Source organism: Sorex araneus, chromosome 4 (genome assembly GCF_027595985.1).
Source record: "Sorex araneus isolate mSorAra2 chromosome 4, mSorAra2.pri, whole genome shotgun sequence".
NCBI classification, from domain to species: domain Eukaryota; kingdom Metazoa; phylum Chordata; class Mammalia; order Eulipotyphla; family Soricidae; genus Sorex; species Sorex araneus.
In genome coordinates this window covers 114,172,684-114,192,534 of record NC_073305.1, presented here as the reverse complement: position 1 = coordinate 114,192,534, position 19,851 = coordinate 114,172,684, and the positions used below count along the sequence as shown (strand labels likewise).

Sequence of the window (19,851 nt, the reverse complement as noted above, 5' to 3'; positions counted from 1 at the left end):
CTGGCTCAGAATATTTCATATCTTTGGTGGTGAGGGTGTTGACCACACCTGGTGTGCTCAGGGATTCATATATGGTACTGGAGATCGAATCCAGCTCATTCAAACGCAAGGCAAGGGCCTTAGTTAAGACTGATCTCTATGAAGAAATCAAGAACTTATTAACTTGATCGCTATTTGGAGATAATATTGTATTTCTTGGAGATATTTGGAGATAAATGAAGAAAGTGTCTTTAAAAAAAATCAATTCAGTTCTTTAAAGTTATAATAAAATATTCCCATCCTAACAGATATATGTCCTAACAAAACTATACATTCAGATAACCACCCTCTAAAATCTAAAACACATTTCTATCTTGCCTTTTGGAGGCAATCTCTATACTTAACCCTATGAAATTATTGAGATTTTAAAGATAACCTCTTTTAAAGAATAGTGACATTATCTTTACAGGAAATTTACTTTCTGATTTGTCATTTGCAAAATATTTAAATTTCCTCTTAGACTGGAACCCTGAATTACTGTTCTTTTGACCAAACAAGCATTAGAACATTCTTTGACCAATGCCTGCAACATTAACATGGTAAATCAAGCTTAGACAAATTTATTTTGTCTAAGTAAATTCAATTAAGATTAGGTTAGTTCTTAAGACTTGGGCAAGAAAAAGGACAAAGTTGTTATTAAGACATTTTACCTAAGGGAACAGATATGTTTCTCTTCTTGCAGTCTGGCCTAAACACAAAGCAGCCCTAAAAAAACAGAAAGAAAAAAAAGCATTATATCAGAATAGTCAATAACAGAAAAATAATCAAATATATGCAGATTTTAAGTTCACAGAAATCACATCTGTTCTGAGAGAAAAAAAATGTAAAACACAAGGGAAGAGTTCATTTCTTTTGTCTATTTCTATATGAGAATAGTGGTAGGGGTAGCAGGGGATGCATGATGGTAGGTACTAAACCCAAAGCCTCACATACACAATGCATGTATTGAATCTGAGTCACAAACTCATCTTTAATTTTGTTGTTTGGGACCAGATTTAAGTAGCAAAGTAAATAAAGATGATAAAATTTAAACCCAAAAAAGATTCATTTTATAAAATTTTATTATTTCAGGTAAAAATGAAGATTAAGAATACCAAAAGTAGGGTCAGGAAGATAGCGATAGCACAGCAGTTGGGCATTCGCCTTTCATGCAGCTGACCCGAGTTCAATTCTTCCACCCCTCTCGGAGAGCCTGGCAAGCTACTGAGAGTATTGAGCCCGCGTGGCAGAGCCTGGCAAGCTACCCCTGCATATTGGATATGCCAAAAACAGTAACAATAAGTCTCTCAATAAGAGACGTTACTGGTGCCTGCTAGAACAAATCGATGAGCAATGGGATGACAGTGAAAGGTTGGAAAGCATACTTTGCATGCCAGACCCCCAGGTTTGAGTCCTGCCGCTGCATGGTACCCTGAGTAGCACTGAGAGTAACACCCCCCCCAAAAAAAAACCCAACTATTTAAAATTTCAAAAATAGTTATGGCTCAGTGGTAGAGCACTTGTTTTCATGTTCGAAGTCATGGGTTCGATTTTCAGCACCTTTTGGCTCTACACTCAGGGATCACACCATGGTAGAGCACTTGCTTGCATCTCTGAAGTCCTGGATTCAACTTCCAGCATCTCCTGGGATCACTAAAAACTCAGGGATCACTCCCGGCAGTGCTCAGGAGACCATACAGAGTGTGGGTGATCGAACCTGGGTCAGCTGAATTCTAGGAAACTACCCTCACCCACTGTACCTTTGCTCTGGCCCAGTCCCATGTATTTTATTCAAAAAGGAAAAGAAGGGGTGGCTGGAGCCAAGAGTAGCCCCTGAGCACAGCCAGGAATGCCCCTAAATCAAAAAATAAAACAAAATATAAAGAAATAAAAAGAGAAAAAAAAATTCTGAGCAGGGAAATTAGAAATTAGGTGGGTTTTAAAAAGTGGTAGTTTTATGAACTACTGATACAGTCCTTAAAGATTCATGTTTATATAAAGGCTACTTCATAATCGTTTCAATGTAAGTGTTATAATCTCAGAAATGTTTAGGGGGGAGGCAGTTCTGAAATAAATACAAAATTAAACAGGCATATAAAACAAAAGCACTAGAGCACTGACTATTCAAAACCTATCAAATGTTATAATGAGGCAAAACAAAGCCCCTAATTAAAAAAAAAAATACTAGCTCTGTTAAATCTCTTCTGAAATTTGCACCTAGCATCACATAGAAACTTTAAATACAATGGCTTGAATTTCTCCTTGAATATGTAGTCCTGGAAAACACGCTTCTTTTCATTGCAATCAAAAGTAAAAATTCCTTGTACCGCCTTTTTTGTTAAACAACTGCAACATAAAGTCTTGCTGTTTCTCCATTCTACATTTATTACAGAGCTACCAACTAACTTCAGGGCCTTCTGGATTGCTCTCATTATTATCAACACTTGGGCTATAATAACATCAGCCAACACAACTTTCACTAATGGTGAAATACTAGGAACCTGCTTGTATGGAGGGTGGTGGTCAGCATGTGGTTATGTGGCCAGAGTGACTGAGAAACTGAATTCTAAATTTCATTTAATTTTGCTCTATTTTAACTCAAACTTAAGTAGTCGCATATTTCTGGTGTCTCTGGGGCCTGTGCAGACTACATGGCAGTCTTCACTCGTCTTCTAGACCGCCCACGATCAGTTCTGTGTGCATTCTCTCTTCCTCCCTCTCTCTCACGCCCCTGCACGATTTACTCGTTCTCATTTTTCTTAAGCATCGCTTCCTATCTCGACTAAAGATACTACTTTTCCAGCTCCTTTAATATGCCATTTTATTTCTATCTTCTGAGCAAAAAGATAAGTTTTTCTCTCTGCCCAAACAGCCTCCCTCCCTCTCTTCGAAGTAGCGTTCTTTTTCCTTTTTTTTTTTTTTTTTCAAGCAACAGCTAAAACGATGTCATTTTCCTCCCTAACGCTGGCCCCAGGTAAACTGGCGTTTAAGTCGCAGGTCTTCTAGTCCTGCTAACCGTTTTTTACCAGCGTGACCATCAGGCGTTATCTATGTTTATTCTCTTTTGTCAGGCACAGAAATCGTGTCCGTTTTTGTTGTTTACAATTGTTGCTCGGTGGTTACAGGGGTGCTTGGCGCACAATAAATTGTGAGGCGGGGGGGAAAGTGAAAAAAGAAAAGACTGGGCAACATCCTCGGGGAATCCGACCTCCATAAACCGGAACCTTAAATAATAATAAAAAAAAATCCCCCCGAAAACAGATCTGCATCCCCGCCCCGCAAAGGTGGCCTGGACGGGACCGGAGGTTGAAGACGCCCCGAGCTCCCTCCCTTCGAGTCCTATACCGAAGCCTGCAATTTGTTCTTCCCGGAAGAACGAGACGCGGCGGAACCCCGCTGTGCGCCGGCCCCCTCACGTACCTTGGACACCGAGGAGGTGGCCATAGTCTTAGCGGCCCGCCAGCTTCCACACGCCCTCACGATTTCCCGCGCACCCTCGCGGGAGCAGGGCAAAGGGTTTTGGCCGGCTGCTCGGCCCCGTGATTGGCCCGCAGCCCTCTCTGGGGGCGGGCTTCCGGCGCCTGGAGGCGGGGCTGCAGGGAGGGCGGGGCGGGCGAGGGCCCAGGTTCCTCAGTGGGTGCACGCTTCGAGGAAGCGGACATGGCGTGCAGCTTCCGCAGGTCCATCGCGCGGCAGGTAAGGATCCGGGAACTGGCCCAAGGCGCGCCCCCTTCACCCGGAAGCCCTGTTACCCTTTCGAGTCGCCTTCTGGCCCTGCTTGTGGAGACTTCCAACGGAACCCTGTTGTGTGCCGTCCACTTCCTGCCCCTTCCCCTGAGCTCTCGGTTGCTGAAGCAAACCGTGCTGAGGGCCGCGCTGGGGCTGCGCGTTTCTCAGTGAAGAAGTGAACGGTGAGAGGCACGTGCTGTGCCTGTCATCCACAGCTCAGTGTGTCCTACCCGGGTGGACCGGCTGGGGGCCGTCCTCTGAACCTGACCTGGAGAAATTCGCTCCTGGGTGAAATCCAGGGGGAGTCAGATTTTATTCACAGCATCAAGTTGTTAAAACCGGCCCAGGCCTCAGCAGCAAGCAGTGTCGCCAAGGACAACAGACCTCTGGGATTCAGTCAAATCCGACCAGCTTTGTGATGAGGAAGGAAATTTAAAACAAAAAGCAACCACGACCTAAAGCTATAGACATACCACCGCGGGTAGGACATTTGCATGCACTGCATGCAGGCACCCCATATGTTCCCTGAGGCCGCCAAGAGTGATCCCTGAGCACAGAACCAGGACTAAGGCCTGAGCACCACCACATGTGATCACCCCCCCACCCCCCATGCCGTCCCTCACGACAACAAAAAACTATGCCATAGAATCCAGAATTCACCAAATGAGCACCCACCTGCCTTCGTTGGGGCTTTGCAGGGAAACTTTCCTTCCCTGTTAGCTCCGTTTCCTTCCTGTTAGGGACCCCGATTGTCCCAGAAAAGCACAGGCACAGCCTGGACGACCTTTCCCAGCAGTGACACGAGGACGTCCAGCAGCTCAGGCCAGAGGACAGGAAAACTGTGTTATGCCTGTGCAGGAGAAACGATGGAACATTCTGTTCCTGTACTCATCTTGCAGGCGCTCATGCTCAGGGAACAGCCATCATGGGCCATACAGGGGCACACAAAGAACATGGGGCGCATGTAGAAAAGGTGGTGGAGAAACATCTTCGTGGTGTATTTAGTAAGGTGATGAGCAGAGACAGAAATGGGCTCTATCGCCCACTTGGTGGCTGGCTGGTGCTGTCCGCTGGGGTCCACCAGTTTCTGCTTTGGCCTCACTGAGCCCATTAACGCCAATAGATTGCAACAAGCAGATAGAGTGCAACAGGGGCAAACTTGTTGGGAAGGTTTCATACCCAGCTGCAAACCCTGAGCTAAGTGATTTGAGCTTTTCCTGCCCCCAGAGAGTCTTGAATTGTTAAGGGAAAGAAAAGGGGCAAAGTTGCAATAAGCTTTGACAACATCATGTACATGTTTTGTCTGATACTTTCGGCGGTTGGTACAGTATGGGCTTTAGGGGAGGAATACCTTAGGCAATGTCTTCCTGCTTTTACATGTATTGCCCTGACCATTGCTGTCACCAACAAGATCTTTTGATGATAACAAAACTGATTGAACAGTTTCTTGGGGCAAGGAAGAAGACCTGGACAGAGTTTTTGATAGTGTTGTGCATTGGGAAGGTCGTGTCTTATTTTATCGAGAAGTTGGATTGTTAGTCTTAAAGCTCAGGAGACCATTGAAAATATATGCTCATCTGTAATCAAGAAATTGTAGTTGGAGTGCAGGTTCAGAGGTATTTTTTTTTTGACTCTTCAGGTCACACCCAACAATGCTCAGGGGTTACTCCTGACTCTGTGCTCAGGAATTGCTCCTGGCAGTGCTTGGGGGACAATATGGGATGCCAGGGATTGAACCTGGTTTTCCTGCATACAAGGCAAATGCCCTGCCCCACAGGTTTAGCTTAGAAATCCTTTGTACATCCGTAGAAAGATCCCAAAGTCAGGAATAATGGAAAACAAAGGAAGAATGTTAGTGGTCATGTGAAGGAGTTTCAAGATAGAATGATAAATTTAACATTTTCAGCCTTTTCAAACTGAATATTCTCATTGCTAACTCTTCAATGTTGAGTTTATTCGCCTAGTCAGGGAGGAGATTTGGGGAATAGGGAGAGAGTGTGCATAAATTCTTGCCCTGAAGAAGGACATGGGCAACCCCTTGGTGGGATGCTTTAGAGATTACATACCCAGAATTGGAATGCAGTCAAGCCCAAACTGGACCACTGCTAATAAATTTTATTGTAAAATTTTATTTGTGACCTCAAGGAGCAATTAACATTGTTAACAGTTGTCAGCTGCAATATTTCTATTGGAAAGACACTCCTCCACATGCAAGTGGACAGTAGTTTTCACTGAAGCTATTTGATTCACCTCTGTCCTGTTCTCAGAAACATCAGCATTCTCTTCTGCTTAATACTACAAGTTCTGCAACAGATGTGGTAAATGTCTCATATATAACAATAATGGCTTTAAAGACATTTGTGAAGTTCCTTTTTAGACTCTGAAGTTTCCATTTAGCCAAGTTTCCATTGAGTTGCTACTTGAGCTGATTGGGACCCTATATCTGAAAAAATCTTATTCAAATGTTCTTTGCCTCTTGGTGATAAAAATCCATAACCTGCCCTAGTTAATATTAGGGAGTCAGAAATGAAGAATAACCAGAGGTAAGTGACAATTTAAGTTTAGATCTGGAAGAGTGATTAGTAATCTCAAACGCTTAAAGCTCAGGCCATAGGGATGGCTGGGTAGTCACCTGCTTTAAGGCTGAGTTAGATCCCCTGTGCTGCTCCACACGTGCAAGTGTTGACCATCAATCCTTTTCTTAACTCACTGGATTTCTTTATGGATGGAACTTTCTTTTCCCTGCCTCCTAACCACCGCTTTGTTATTGTGTTGATTAGGGTTCACATTCACACTTGATTATGGTGCCCACTGGGAGTCCCAAGTAGCATATCTCTTTATCATTAGGAGTAGTATGGTCATAGGATGGTCTCTGAAGGCTAATGTTGCCCTTTAAAGTAGTAGACATTCATATCTATGAAGGCAGTCTCCAGTTATATGTTATAAACTTCTATCAGTGAAGAAATCAGGAACATAACTTGCTGTGTTATGGTCATATCTTTTGCCTTTTCCTCCACCACAGCAATCTTTGTCTTTGAAGTTATTTAAGGTGGCAACGTAAGCCATTTTTGTGAGTGACTCTTTTATTGAGTCTCTACTATGTGTACAGGAAGTATATGTTATCAACTTTGTTGTTCTTTCTCTTTGTAAATCTGCCCAATGTGAGTTTGACTTGCCAGCCTACAAGAATCCAGAGAAGTGTAATCAATGTTCCCTTTCTCCCCTGTGTTTACATCCCAGATTTTCCATTTAAGCTAATTAGATAAAATCATTCTACTTCAGTTGCCTTATCTGTGAAAATTTAAGACATGTTAGGCTTGCCTGTTATATTAGAAATTATATACAAATGTCTCCTCTGAAGGACTTCAAGTTTCTTTTATTCCTTTTATTTTTGTTTTTGATTTTGTTTTTACTTCTGGCCCTGGGTCATATACAGTGTGGCAGATCAAACCCAGGTTGCTGCATGCAAGGCAAGCTGTTCTATCTCTCCAGCTCTCAAGTTTCTGGTTAGAGTAATTGTTCCCAACATTGACTCTGCATCACAATTACATAGGAGTTTTTAAAAATACAATTGTTGCTCTGCTCAAGAACTGGTGCTGAAAAGAGGTAAAGTGGTATGTATAATACCCTTTCAGTAACTATTTCAAATCACAGTACCTAAGAGGAAAAAAGAGAAGAAGAGAAGTAACTGCTATCGAGGCAGGCTGTTAAGGGGGTTGGTGGTGGTGGTGCAGAGAAAGAGAAACTGGGGACACTGGTGGTGGGAAATTTACCCTGGTGAAGGGCTGGAATTGAAACTCAGTCATGAACAACTGTGATGGAACAAAAAAGAAAAAATCCACAGGTTTATTTTATGAAAAAACAAGTGTAGGGGCCAGAGTGATTAATATGTTGGGTATAATTTCAATCCCCAGAATCCCATATGTTTCCCAGAGCACCTCCAGGAGTGATTCCTGAGTGCGGAGCTGGGAGTGAGCCCTTAGTACCTCTGGGTATGGCCCTAAAACAAACAAACAAAAAAGTGTTCCCACACCTGCTGGTCTAAATTATTGGGCTTGGGGAGCACATACAATTAATCACCTAGAGGCCATAGTGATAGTATAGCAGGAATGGCATCTGCCTTGCATGTGGCTGACCTGGGTTCAATCCCCAGCATCCCATATGGTTCCCTGAGTACCACCAGGAATAATTCCTGAATGCAGAGCCAGGAGAAACCCCTGAGTATCGCCAGGTATGACCCCAAAACAAAACAAACAAAAAAGTTTGAGTAAATAAAATGAATTATTCCTTGGTCCTTCAGTGGCTCATTCTCTGTAAATATTTTTTATTTATTTATTTATTTTTTAATTCTTTTATTGAATCACCATGTGGAAAGTTACAAAGCTTTCAGGTTTAAGTCTCAGTTATACAATGCTTGAACACCCATCCCTTCACCAGTGCATATATTCCACCACCAAGAATCACAGTATACCTCCCTCCCACCCCCCCACCTCTCTAGCCCCCCACCCTGCCTGTATAACTGATATATTTCACTTTACTTTCACTTTCTGTAAATATTTTTAAATTTAAACTATAAGGTTTATTCAATGAATAGTACTTTTTTTTTTTTTTGCTTACTGGTTTACAAATGCCCAAAACAAAGACTTTTTCTTTGTTCTCTTTGGGTCATACCTGATGATGCACAGGGGTTACTCCTGGCTTTGCACACAGAAATTACTCCTGGCTATCACTCCAGCCCCGGTACTTAATTTTTTTAAGCAAACTAACATCCAGTGATTCTCTCATTTTCCTAAGAAGATCATAATGACTGTGTTTTGTTTCACTTTGCTAATTTGAAAATATAAATGCTTAGAGATACAGTTTAAAGAACTGTGTGTAAATCTTACTTGGTCACTGTTTCTTTTGTGGTACAGAAACTCCTTAGTTTAAGGTAGTCTCATTTGTTTATCTTGTTTCCACTTGTTTGATCAGTGGTGTTTCATCTTTAGCTTTAATGTCATGGAGGGTTATGCCCAAAAGTTCTGCTCATATTTTCTTCTGTATTTGATATGCCAAAAACAGTAACAACTCTCACAATGGAGACGGTACTGGTACCTGCTTGAGCAAATCGATGACCAGCAGAATGACAGTGACAGTGATACAGTGATACCTTATGGATTCAGGTCTGATAGAGAGATCTTTAATCCATTTTGATCTTTTGTGCCTGGCATTAGAGAGGGGTCTGAATTTTTTTTTTTTTTTGCTTGTAACTGTCTGATTTTCAGAGCACCACTTGTTAAAAAGGGTTTCCTTGATCCACTTCATATTTCTTGCTCCTTTATCCATGATTAGGTGATCGTATATTTGATAGTCGGTGTCAGGATATTCCACTAATCTGAGGGTCTGTCTTTGTTCTAGTACCATGCTGTTTTAGTTACTATCACTTTGTAGTACACTTTGAAGTTGGGGAAGGTGATGCCTCCCATCTTCTTTTTTCCCAAGGATTGTATTAGCTATTTGTGGTGACTTATTTTTCCATATAAATTTCAGGAGTGCTTGATCTATTTCTTTGAAAAATATCGTTGGGTTTCCTTATATGGACTGCATATATGTACAGACTGCAAATCTGTATAATGCTTTGGGGAGTATTGCCATTTTGACAATGTTAATTCTCCCAATTCATGAACAGGGGATGTGTGTACATCTCATGTCCTCTTTTATTTCTTGAAGTAGCATTTTATAGTTTTCTTTGTACAGGTCCTTTGCCTCCTTGGTTAAGCTGGTTTCGAGGTACTTGACTTTCTAAGGCATAATTGTGAATGGGGTTGTTATTTTAATGCCACTTTCTTTTTCATTATTTGCATATAGGAAAGTCATGAGTTTTGGGGTATTGATTTTGTAACCAGCCACTCTGCTATACAATCTATTGATTGTAGGAGCTTTTTGGTAGAGACTTTAGGGTTCTCTAACTATAGCATCATTTCATCTGAAATAGTGAGAGTTTGACCTCCTCCTGCCCTATCTGGATATAGCAGATGAAGTTTTAACTCATGACTAAATCATTCTTTTACAAATATCAAATCATACATTATATAAATTTTTGTGTCTGGTTTATGTCACAGCTTAATATAATTTTGGTTTATTCATCTTATCAATGATTTATTCTTCTTTAAAAGTAATCACTCAAAAACTATTTTTTTTTTTTGATATGCCAAAATTGAACCCAGGTCAGCTGCATGCAAGGCAAGTGCCATACTTGTACTACACTCTGGTCACTGTTGTTTGATTGAATAAAAATTATCACCCTACTGTACTTGAAACAAATATATTAATGATTTGCCCTATTTTATCTTCTCAATACAGCTTTCCAGAGTGTTGGATCTTCCTCCAGAAAACTTGATCAAGTCAATATCTGCAGTTCCAATTTCAAAAAAACAGTTAAGTAGACATGTTGCTAATGTTGGGGTGCATCGAAATAAATCCTTTACCATTCTGGATTCTTCTCAGGCTGGGCAAACAAAACAGCATCAGACAGGTTTGCAAAAGAAAATTCATATAATAACACATGGGAGAGTAGCAGTGAATATGTAGGTCCCCACTTCGATCAGAGAAGAGTATAAACCCTGTCTGAGGTAAGGGGCCCAGGGATCTCAGGGGAAAAAATAGGATTTCACATGACAAGGAATGGGTGGCTTCATATGATAAATCCTTGCTTCTGGATGTTCTGCTTTTAGGTAGGTTAGTTACTCCCATGAATAGCTTATTTCAAGAGAGATCCCTAGATAATTTGCATTGGGCAGCAGGTAGAGCGTTTGCCTTGCACACAGCCCACCTGGGTTCAATTCCTCCGTCCCTCTTGGAGAAAGGGCAAGCTACTAAGAGTATCCCGCCGCACAGCAGAGCCTGGCAAGCTACCCGTGGCGTTTTTGATATGCCAAAAAAAAAACAGTAACAACAAGTCTCACAATGGAGACATTACTGGTGCCCGATCAAGCAAATCGATGAACAATGGGATGGCATTACAGTGATACAGTGATACATTACTTACATATTTAAGTAATGATAACAGGGCTTCAGTTGACAGTTATTTGTACTAAGGTACAAATTGGAAATGGCCACCTGAGCATTTTGGGGAAAAAAACAATCCCTTTTGGAGAGACCAATTGTACACTGACTTTGTCAGTGCATAAGAAGGAAAAAAAAATGGTTACCCTTCCGATTATTGAATATTCCCAGTTTTTTTGTTTGTTTGTTGGATGGGGCAGGACACCTGGCGGGGTTTAGGCTCAGGCTCATGGCTATGCACTGAGGGCTCACTCCTGGCAGGGTTTGTGAGTTCAGATGAGGTGCTAGGGTTGGAATCCAGGTCAGTACATGTAAGGCAAGCGCCCTACCAGCTGTACTCTCTCTTCAGCCCAGAATATTCCTTTGAAATAAGTATTTTAGGATTGACGTTTAAATTTAATCTGAATTGTAAATGAAAGAACTAAGATTGTTGTTAGAATGTCAATTTTTTTTGTTTGCTTTTCTCTTTTTCTAAATTTTTTTTGGTTGATTTTTTTTGTTTTGGTTTTGTTTAAGGGCCATACCCGGTGGTGCTTAGGATTTATTTATGCTCAGGGATCACTTTTGGTGGGATTCGAGGGACCATATGGGGTGCTAGGGATCAAACCCTAATCAGCTGTGTGTAAGGGAAAAGCTTACTCACTGTACTATATATCTCTAGCCCCTTGAATGTCAAAGTTTTTGATGGGATCTTGAGGGTTATATACCTGTCTGATACTTGAATAAAGATACCACCCTATTCTGTTGTTGGTTTTTTTGTAGTTGGAGGAGGCAATGTTTAGTTTCCTTTTTGAAGAATGCTAGTGATAGAAACCTATTGGTTTTCGACTACACGTAGTTCCTTTCTTGGATGTAGTTCCTTTCTCTATGCATTTATCATTTTTTTGTGACTAAAACTTGAGTACTTGGATAAAGATGTTTAATTAGCGATGAAAGAATTTAACTAGTTGAGATTTAAGCCATAAACCTTTAGAAATATTTTTAAAAGATGTAATTAACAATAACATTAAACCACTTTGGTGGTTGGGCCAAACTTGATAGTTAATGTTCAGGGTCCACTGCTTGTGGTGCTTAGGGGACCATATACAGTGGCAGAGTTTCAAACTGGTCATGGTTCAAGATGTAAGGCAAGCACCTTAACCCCTGTACTAACTCTCTGGCCCCATAGTTCTCATGTTGTTTCCCCTTAACTTTTTCAGGTCTTTAAGGTAAAGTAAGATGAGTATCCATGCTTCCAGATAGGAAGAAAGCAGTAAATTGAAAAGGGAGAGAAAGGCTATGTTTAAGATCTTACAAAAGAGAGCACTTTGTGATGGCCAATTGGAACAACTTATTTAAAGAATAAGTTTTAAAATATAAGGCTTGGGCCAGTTACACTGTCAGAAGAAACACCATTATGGGTTGCTGAAAGTTTTAAAATTAGCTAGGCCCCAGTTTTGGAAACGGGCAGTTGCAGTTTCCTCGAAATGAGACAATCATCACAAGACAAATCTCGGAACCCAGTGGGTGGGCCCGACCAACCACCATGCACCATATCAGCACCTTGTGTGCCAAGAATAATGACTGTTAGACCACAGAGTATGTGCAACTTATGTAACCATATGCTATACAAGGGCTGCTGCTAACTAGAGTCAGGGTCCTTGTCCTGAGGCCACTGTGCGGTGGGGACTTGGACTCTAGCTCGAACTAGTAATAAAATTCCTTGCTTTTGCATCATGAGAGTGGTCTCTTTCCTTATCCTGATTCCTGCGTAACACTCTAAGAACTGAGGTAAATATTCACTTGAGAGAACCTCATAATTACATATAAGTTAACAATGTTCCAAATCACTGACATGTTCAACAAAATCTATAAATGATATTTTACATAAAAGACATACCTTCATTTTTGTTTCAAAGACCTTTACAAGCTTAACTGACCCACCTTTACAAGCTTTACAAGCTTAGTCTGACCCATCTTTTGAATACAATTTTCTTTACTTGCCTGGAGCTCTTGAGCTGCTCCAACAATCTTAAATACATGACTTTAATTTATAGAAAATATTGCAGAGACTTCAATTTTTTTAGTCTACAAGTCAAAAAAATCTGTTGAAGCCAGAGTGATAGAATAGCAAGTAGGGTGCTTGCCTTGCATATGCCAACACAGCTTCACTCCCCAGCATCCCATATGGTCCCCCCAGTTCCTCAGGAGTGATCCCAGAGTACAGTTAGAAGTAATCCCTGAGCACTCCCGAATGTGACCCAAAAACAAAAATGGAAAAAGTACATTAAATTTCTACAAAACAGATGGAATATACTACCATAATAAAGTTGGGAATCCTTTATAATACTAAGAACAAGCTAGTTTGTATTTCTAACTTTATTCTAAAATGCTATAAGTGCCAGTAGAATTAAGAAATACCATTTTTATTAGTTTCATTTATTTAATATGCTGTGAATAATTTTCTCTAGTTTCCTAACTCTCTTGAATAGGTTATCAACGATGGTGAAATTTATACATAAAACTGATTAGAATAGACAAGACTAATAACTTTGTTATAAGGCAGTAGTCCTCAAGAGTATGGGATTCACTCAATACCATAACCACAGTGACTCAGGTGGAGTACCAAGTAGCTATTGCTCTTTATACTTAATTTTTTTTTAAACCACATGAAAACTGTAGGGATAGTTTAATGACTTCCTGTGTGTTCATTACGCACTATCACTGACAAGGATCAGTTTTGTTTTATCTGTACCCCTACCCATTTTTCTTCACAGTGGATTATTCTGACAGCTATTGCTTTTAATAGTTTTTAAATTACCTGCAAAAGCAGAAAAGATGGCTTAAGAAAATTCAGGAAAATACAAAAGAATAAGAGGAAACCATTCTCTGCAGTGGTTCCTAAACTTACTTAGCCTGCTACTGCTCCTGTTTTTCGGGGGTTGGGGGGGAGGGACATCATTAATGGCCCCTACCTCACCAGGGAAATCTGTCCTTTAAGAAAAGCAATTTGCGGGCTGGAGCAATAGCACAGCGGGTAGGGCATTTGCCTTGCACACGGCCTACCCGGGTTCGATTCCTAGCATCCCATATGGTCCCCTGAGCACTGCGAGGGTAATTCCTGAGTGCAGAGGCATGGATCACCCCTGTGCATCGCTGGGTGTGACCCAAAAAGCCAAAAGAAAAGCAATTTGCTACAACGTAGTTGGAACTGGAAGACATAATGTTGGGTGAAATAAGCCAGAAGAAGAAAAACACAGGATGATCTCAGTTATCTTTGGTATAGAGAATACTGGATAAGGAAATGTAGTACAATAATTGGGGGATGCCTGGATCACCTTTCACCCTAGTATTTAGAGAGAAGAAGGGTAGAGAAAGAAAGAATCAAGGGGGGGAAGAGAGAATGGGAAGTAAAGTATTAGTATACATCAGGACTTCACTTATACTGATGATATGGGTAAGTGGTATCACTGTATCACTGTCCTCCCGTTGTTCATTGATTTACTCGAGCAGGCACCGGTAACATCTCTATTCTTCCCAGCCCTGAGATTTTAGCAGCCTCTCCTTACTCACCTTTCCCAATGATTGGAGGCTCTTTTCAGGGTCAGGGGAATGAAACTGTTATTGTTACTGTATTTGGCATATGGAATACAACCAGGGGGAGCTTATCAGGCTCTTCCGTGGGTAAGTGGTATAGCTGTATATCCAAAATACAGACTCAACAAAACTGAAAACTTGAGATCTAAGCTGCAGCCACTGAAATTTGTAATGTGCCTGTCAAGTTGACAGATGGGGAAGGGGCAGGGCTTGGGTAGGGAGGAAAGCTGAGACTAGTGGTGGGATTGGTGTTGAACCACTATATGTCTAAAACACAGCTATCAGTAACTTTGCAAATCCAGTTCTTTAATTAAAATAAAATACTTTAAAAGATAACTTATCAGTCATTATTAAATAGATTAAAACAAAATTTTTTCACTTGATTCTTCAAACACTGAACCGATTGGAAATAATGTGATTCTGTTGAAATCATAATTTTTTTAGTTAAATTAGTTTCATTTTTCTTCTCTTTTTCTTTAAAAAAAAATTTTTTTTTTAAATTTTTGGTTTGGGGCCACACCCTGAGGTGTTCAGAGGTCACTCCTGACTCTGCACGCAGGAATTACTCCTGACAGTGCTTGGGGAACAGTATTGGACACCAGAGATTTAACCTGGATCAGCTGTTTGAAAGGCAAACACCTTACCTGCTATACTATTTCTCCAGCCCCTATATTTCATGTATAATAAACTACAGGTGCCATCTGCTATTTACAGTTTTTTAAGTTGCTTGTAGAAAATCATTTTACCACTTTGTGTTCCCTGGATATGTGAAATACCTGTAGATCTAGATGTTTTTACTCTCTTATAAACCAGTGTTTTCTCAATAAATGAAATTTTTTAAAAATAGTAACCCTAGGGGTATCGAAGAGTTACTTCAAAGCATGTTTTCTATGCAGGAAACATTGTTCCCCCAAGCAACAGTAACCAGGAATAGCCCCTTATTGCTGTCAAATGTGTTCCTCTATTTCCCCCCGTTTCCCACACCTCCAGTGAAAGAATTTTAGTCAAACAACAACAACAAAAGTCTTCATATATTTAAATTCAAACAACATTGCAATATTTAAAAAAATCTCTGTGGGGCTGGAGTGATAGTACAGCAGGTAGGGCATTTGCCTTGCACATGGCCGACTTGGGTTCGATTCCCAGCATCCCATATGGTCCCCTAAGCACCTCCAGGAGTAATTCCTGAGTGCATGAGCCAGGAGTAACCCCTGAGCATTGCCGGGTGTCACCCAAAGAGCAAAACAAACAAAAAAAAATATGTCTTTGTCTTGGGCATTTGGAAACCAGTAAAAAAGAGTGAGAATTAAATATTTGGTGGAAGAAACATAATTTAAAAAATCAAGATCTGACCTTTGAGTCTGCTTATTAATTGTGGTATGGTTGTAAGGGAAACATTGAGCTTTTCATATATTGGTCTCATTAAAATAAGGTGACTGCTCTAATTCACCAATTTCATAAAGCTACAGTTGGGAAATACGCAGGAAGATTTTATAAGATGATACAAGATAAAGTTCTAAATTCATGTTAGAAATATTACTTTGTACTCATACAAAGTAGTATTTCTAATCTATTTGCTTAATATTTTTTAAATAATAGTATATTCTACTGGTAAAATTGTGGAGAAACCATGTGATTAGGTTTTCTTTGTTGCACTAGTAATGTTTTTAATGTAACAATAGCCTTTTCTTATTTCAATGTCTGTCTAGAGAAGTAGCTGATTTTCAGCTTTCTGTGGATTCCCTATTAGAAAGCAGTCATGACCATTCAAGACCAAACATTCAAGATCAAGCCATTAGATTGGCAGAGAAGGTACTTTCAGCACTATTTCTATTTTGACATTACAATAAACTTATTATACAGAAAAAAATACTCTGCAGCTAGCTTTGCCATAATAGCTTAATAATGTTCTTTGTTCAAGACACTCCGAAAAATATAATTTACATTCATTTCAGCCATGTATTGTAAGGTTAGGATGTTATTTCAGATTGGTAATAAAGGCATTCTTTTTCAGCTGACATTATTCAATTTTTAACAACTTGCAGCAGAACTGAAGTGTTAATTAAATTTACAGATTGAAGCTGAACGAACTTCGGAATTTAGGAGAACAAGCTTGGTGAATAAGCATTGGGTTGCAGTTTAAAATGAGTGTCTGAGATAAGTATTAAAATATGAGAAGCGATGATTAGATATAAATAGAACCATGATTGCAAAGAAGTGGTTAAATGACTTAATAAATCTCTTCATTTCTAATTTCTCTGATGGATTTATCATCCAAGAGTAATTGAAGGGACTATGTATAATGACTGTTAGTGTAATACCATCAGAAAAGGCAGATGTTGGTCCAAATATTTCTTCATAAATTATTATTACATGGGATAAAGGAGGTCTCTGGATATTCTGAAGAACTTGAACAATGAAAGATATTACCAGAAAGATATGTGGAGGCTAGGGTGTGGCCCACTGGAAGACTGCATGTGTGAGGCCCACAGAGCTCTCCCTTGCACTAGGGGAAGCGGGGAGAGAGGAAAGAGTGTGAACAGAGGAGGGGCTAAAGATGGAATATGATTAAGTAGAGTGGCTAAGTACTAGTTGATTGCAAAATTACTACATATTTGTAATAAGAAGAACACCAGAAGTCAAATTATTTACATTATTCAAGGAGAATTATCTTAATTAGAATATTTAGTTTTCTTTCCTTCCACCTTTTCTGATACAAGGACCGGGGGCTGGAGAGATAGTGCATGGGTTAAATACACACCACCCCTACCCATGGCCCACCCCTAGTTTATACCTGGCACTACAAAGATTGGTACCTGAATACCACCAGGTATAATCCAGAACCTTCCCCTGCAACAGTTTTTATTAAGGAAAAGACTAGTGGCCCTTTACTGGCAATAAGTATCTCTTCAGGTTCTGCAGGTTTACCTGCTGCATTGAACATCTTATTAAAATTCTAAGGCATATTCATTAAAGACAAAGTACTTAAATTATTTACATTTGTGCCAGAGAGATAGTACAGGGAGTAAGAGGCTCACCTTGCACTCAGCTGACCGGCATTTAATTCCTGTCACTGCTTATTGTCCTCTGAGCCCAGCCAGAAGTAATCTTTTAAGTGTGGAGCCAGGAGTAAACCCTAAACACAGCTGGGTGTGGCCAAAAAGGCCCCTCCTCACCACCCCTGGGGAAAAAAAAACCCTAAAAGTAAATTATTTGTGTTTCTTGTGTTGATATAGCTACCCGTGGTGTATTCAATATGCCAAAAACAGTAACAAGTCTCACAGTGGAGACGTTACAGGTGCCCGCTTGAGCAAATCGATGAACAATTGGGCAACAGTGCTACAGTGCAGTGTGTTGATATATTTATATTTTAGACACAATCTTAACAGACTGCCATGTTCTGTGGTTCTCATGAAGGGTGAGTAGAGTTTATTGCAGGTCAGGGTACATAGGGTACAGATACAAATAAGATAGAGTATTTGAGGTGAGAAAAATGAGAAAAGGGGAGAGAAAATTTACCTTCTAGTCAGAAAAAGAAGAGAACATGTTTCTCTAAATAGAATGGTGACTGGCTAAAGAGGCTGACTGGCTGGGTCCACACAGAATGGGAGAAAACAGGAGACTGAGAGATGACTATGAGATGCTTCCTTTTAACCCAAACTGATATTAGAACTATAGATTTCATTGGACTTACTTTCAAACTCACTATTTTACTTGATTTGCTCTCTTTTCAGCTAAAATGTGACACAGTGGTGAGTGAAATAAGCACTGGTGAAGGAACTGTAAATTTCAAAATAAACAGAGAACTATTAACAAAGGTAAGAATGGGGCCTGAGACAATAGCATACTTGCCTTGCTTGGGGCCTGAGACAATAGCATACTTGCCTTGCTCGCAACTGACCCCAGTTCAATCCCCAGCACCTCATATGGTCCCCTTTGCAGTTCCTTGAGTGATCCCTTGGCACCAAGCAGGAGTAAGCCCTGAGTACTATTGAGTGTGTCACATAAACAAAACAACAAAACCCAAATATGAACAGGTTGTTTGATCCCCACTCCACATATGTTTTCCTGAGCGCTGCCAGAAGTGAGCTCTGAAGCACCACTGGATGTCACCCAAAAAGAAGCAAAACAAACAAAAAATGGATGGATTGTTGGATGCCCAGCATTGCATATGGTATCCTGAACACTGCCAAGAGTGACCTGAGGGCAGAGCCAGGAGTAAGCCATGAGCATCATTGGGTGTGGCCAAACCTTGCCCTCACCCTAACAAGAAAAAGAATGGGTTGTGTTCTAGTTGTTGTACTGTAGTTCACTCTCTGCTTTAGCTATAGTGCTCTTCCTCAGTTCTTAAACCTGTGTTGTCTCAAAAATTTTTGCACATTCCAATCCTTATGCCAGTTCCACCCACGTCAACACTTAACTCATCCCGATACTGATTTTTCCTTGACAGTGCTTTTTCTTTTTTTCTTATTGGTTTTGTTTATTTTTTTAATTTATTTTCAATTTTTGCACCACACCTAGCAGTGCTCAGGGCTTACTCCTGTCTGTGCTCAGAGATCATTCCTGGGGGAGCTCAAGGGACCACATGGAGATTGAACCCCAGTTGGCTATGTGTAAACAAGTGTCCTACCTGCTGTACTATCTCTGGCCCCAAGGGAAGCTTATCTTGAAGTTATTAAAATGTATCTACAGCCTTCTCAGCCCCTCTCCTTTTTAAAAACAAATAAAACATCTCTGAGTTGCTGTGAAAATTAAATGAGTTAACATAAGCAAACTGTATTACAGTGCCTGGCACCTTTTGTTTAATAAATACCAGGTGCTGTTACTGGTTTTACTGTTAATACTTGCTGTGGTACTGGTATTTAACCTCTTAAACTTCAGTTTCTTCATCTTTAAAAATCTCTTATCGTGGATCTTTTATACAGATAAATAGACATGATGTGAAAGGACACAGACACCTTCCATTGAATAGCTCATTATTACCACTTTGACTAACATTAGCAACAGAAGGTAGTTCAGCTGGCAGTAATGTAAAGTTCTTAGTTCCTTGAATTAGGGTGAACAAATAAGCAACATTTAACTTCCTATAACAAAGTAATTAAGAAAATTAAATCGACTCATTAAATTCCATGCCTTTTACTTTTTCAGACAGTGTTACAACAAGTAATCGAAGATGGCTCAAAATACGGATTAAAAAGTGAGCTTTTTTCTGGTCTTCCTCAAAAAAAAATAGTGGTGGAATTCAGGTAAGGGTCTAGCCATTTTATGTGTTGGTTAATTGAGCTGGCTGAGTATGTAAATACATTGATTCATCATTATTATCTGGAGTCTCATGAAACTACATGTAGAAAATTGAAAAGCAGTGAAAGCATATTTTCTTAAAACCACACGAGAATTGATTATTAAACTTTAAATTAAAAATTTGGGGCATAGTAAAATTTAGACTAAAATAATTATATTTCTTTTTTCTTCTTGGCTTTTATT

At 40.0% G+C, this 19,851-nt stretch overlaps 2 protein-coding genes across 8 annotated transcripts in view; one reads left to right on the top strand and one right to left on the bottom strand.

The window, feature by feature from the left end:
* Positions 1–3,540, bottom strand: part of ORC3 (origin recognition complex subunit 3) — a 59,843-nt gene extending 56,303 nt beyond the window's left edge. For 3 of the 6 annotated variants that reach the window (XM_055136937.1, XM_004605653.3, XM_004605654.3), the window contains exons 1-2: positions 3,439–3,538; positions 690–744 (exon numbers count right to left, since the gene is read on the bottom strand). In XM_055136937.1, the coding sequence (XP_054992912.1) occupies positions 690–744; positions 3,439–3,462 (79 nt within the window). In that variant the 5' untranslated portion in view covers positions 3,463–3,538. Of the gene's footprint in view, positions 1–689; positions 745–3,438 lie in introns of all 6 variants that reach the window. The other 3 variants (XM_055136940.1, XM_055136938.1, XM_055136939.1) reach the window with 3 other exon arrangements.
* Positions 3,541–3,644: 104 nt separating this feature from the next.
* RARS2 (arginyl-tRNA synthetase 2, mitochondrial) overlaps positions 3,645–19,851 on the top strand; it is a 53,383-nt gene continuing 37,176 nt past the window's right edge. For both annotated transcript variants that reach the window (XM_055135962.1, XM_055135963.1), the window contains exons 1-5: positions 3,645–3,714; positions 10,090–10,163; positions 16,077–16,179; positions 18,102–18,185; positions 19,516–19,613. In XM_055135962.1, the coding sequence (XP_054991937.1) occupies positions 3,679–3,714; positions 10,090–10,163; positions 16,077–16,179; positions 18,102–18,185; positions 19,516–19,613 (395 nt within the window). In that variant the 5' untranslated portion in view covers positions 3,645–3,678. The remainder of the gene's footprint in view (positions 3,715–10,089; positions 10,164–16,076; positions 16,180–18,101; positions 18,186–19,515; positions 19,614–19,851) is intronic.